The sequence below is a fragment of the Octopus bimaculoides genome, chromosome 18 (genome assembly GCF_001194135.2).
Source record: "Octopus bimaculoides isolate UCB-OBI-ISO-001 chromosome 18, ASM119413v2, whole genome shotgun sequence".
Taxonomy (NCBI): Eukaryota; Metazoa; Mollusca; class Cephalopoda; order Octopoda; family Octopodidae; genus Octopus; species Octopus bimaculoides.
Genome location: NC_068998.1, coordinates 12,297,815 through 12,300,314, shown reverse-complemented (window position 1 = coordinate 12,300,314; position 2,500 = coordinate 12,297,815). Strand labels below are relative to the sequence as shown.

Below are 2,500 nucleotides of genomic sequence, written 5' to 3'. Positions count from 1 at the left end.
ATGTGGACCAGACGCTCTACCCAAAATAGGCGCTGTGTCTTGTGGGTAAACTCGGGAGAGCAGGCGACAAACTGTAAAAACATAAGCAGAAGGCAGTGAGAAAACTTGTGAATCTTCAGACTTTAGTATGGAGGCCCATAGTCACCCATGCCTGTTTGCATGGCACATGGGAAGTTCGAATTTACATGGTGGTGGTGGTGGTGGTTGCGTTGCTCTAAGTAATCCCTAACTAAGCAGACCTATGCGGTGAATATGTTCCAGCAATGACTCTGATATCTTTTCCCATCCATATTGCTCCTTGTGTGGTAGACCCTAATCCATTGTCCGGTTTAACGTCAATGCCAGCTTTCATCGGAGTCTATTCTGTAGCAAGTATTCAAACCGGGACTCGTTACCTTGACACTTTGCTTACTACTGCAGCCACACGTGAATCGTGGGGTTTTCTCCTTTGCCTTACCAGTCCCGGTAACCCTGCAACAGTCATGGGGGCCACTCTTCGTTATCTGAATTAGCCATGAAATGAATCTAGGACTTCATTACCCAATGTATCTTTTACTCTCTAAATATGGAATGATATGATTTGGATAAAAGATTTGATGGCTATTTCTTGTGCGTCGATTCCTCTGACTCGCCACATCCTTGTTACCACTCTTCTAATGGAACCAACATTTTTTTTCCATTTAGTTCAATGTGCACTAGAGTTATTCCATAATCGTCAAATACACTATGATTAGATCTGGGTAGTTACATATTCTAAGCATTTTTATGATGTATGCCAATATGACATCATGCAACTTATGATGTATGTCAACATGATATCATGTAACTTTTCATGAGGAACTGTTTCATTTGAAAGAAAAATGCATATAAATCACTCAAACGAAAACGTCTTAGCTGTTTAAATATTTTACAAAAGGATGACTTTGATTCGATTTGTTATTGATTGGAGAAGCGAAAGAATTTACTAAATAACTGTCTTAATTGAATACGAAATTGTTCACTGAAAAGTCCATAAATATATGGATTAATAGTACAGTTAATATAATAAGAAAATGTCAAAAAATGGTAAAGACTTTGGTCTTTATAGCTTGCAACGTTATCGAAATCTTCACTAAACAACCTCCAGAATGTTCCAACGAAATGTGGTAAATAACTGACAATCCAGATCACAGTGATGATGAACAAAATTAAATTGGTCCTAGTTGGCCGTAAAGCTCGCTTTCTCACAGCAGTAATAGCGTGTAAATTTACTTTGGAACGTCTACTATTATTCGACGTATTCTGGGAAGTAGTAAGAACTTGTGAATGTTCAAGTAATTGAATTGCTTTCGTTTTCTTTATTTTGTAAATTTCCCTAATACGCATTCCAATTAAACCGTATAGAGTCATGATCAAAATAAACAAACTAGAGCAAATGCCCGCCATTACCACATAATAGATTAAAGGATATGCATTGCCTTTTAAATAGGTAACAAAGGAACACACTTCTCCAATATTTCCACATTCTCTGACCATTCTGTTTTGTTTGCTGTACACAAAAGCTGCCGGTAAACTAAGAATGAAAGACGCGATTATTGATAATGTTATGAGTTTCTTTGAATCCTGAACAGTAAATTTTGGTTTAAGAGGTTGACATATAAGTCTATATCTATCGACTGCTATAATGGTTACAATCATACCTGAATTGATCACTACTAGAGCCACAATAGCACCAATGAAGCGGCACATAACATCGCTGCGGAAGGTGAACGAATAATGTAGCATAACAATTTCTATAGGAATACATACTACGCAAGCTAGAAAATCGCACACAGAAAGTGCTACAATGAACAGATGTGTGGCTGACTCAACAAATTTATAAAAATATATATATGCTACGAAGAAATTCCCAATTGTTCCAAGTGCCATAGCAATTCCAAGATATACTAGTACTGGAAAAAAAGCGTCCGTCATTCTAGAATTCATGTATTCTATAAGAATATAACATTCGGTTTTGTTGGGTGTGTTGGTCATCTCTTTTTGCTCCAGCTTCTTCAAATATCTTCTGAAACTTCCAATACAGTCTTTTAGTTGACATAAACGTCTATTATATTTTCTGAAAAATAGAAAAGATTGGTTTATAAGTGTTACTCAGAAAGATTAAGGTAAAATAGCTTGTACAAAGCAAGAAATATGTTTATCAATGAAACAAATTAGTTGCTCGTCATTGTTATTAATGAATATAGGTTTATATACATATACACCTGTATATGTATATAGGTGTATATATATATATATATACGCCTAGTGGAGGCGCAACGGCCCAGTGGTTAGGGCAGCGGACTCGCGGTCATAGGATCGCGGTTTCGATTCCCAGAACAGGCGTTGTGAGTGTTTATTGAGCGAAAACACCTAAAGCTCCACGAGGCTCCGGCAGGGGATGATGGCGAACCCTGCTGTACTCTTCCACCACAACTTTCTCTCACTCTTAATTCCTGTTTCTGTTTGTGCCTGTAATTCA

General features: G+C 37.3%; 1 protein-coding gene across 1 annotated transcript in view; it reads right to left on the bottom strand.

Annotated features, from left to right (window-relative positions):
* LOC106868657 (orexin receptor type 2) overlaps positions 1-2,500 on the bottom strand; it is a 5,244-nt gene that overhangs the window by 176 nt on the left and 2,568 nt on the right. Inside the window, exon 2 of the mRNA XM_014914029.1 lies at positions 1-2,095. This exon is cut by the window's left edge and continues 176 nt beyond it. Coding sequence (XP_014769515.1) covers positions 937-2,013 — 1,077 coding nt within the window. The 5' untranslated portion in view covers positions 2,014-2,095 and the 3' untranslated portion in view covers positions 1-936. The remainder of the gene's footprint in view (positions 2,096-2,500) is intronic.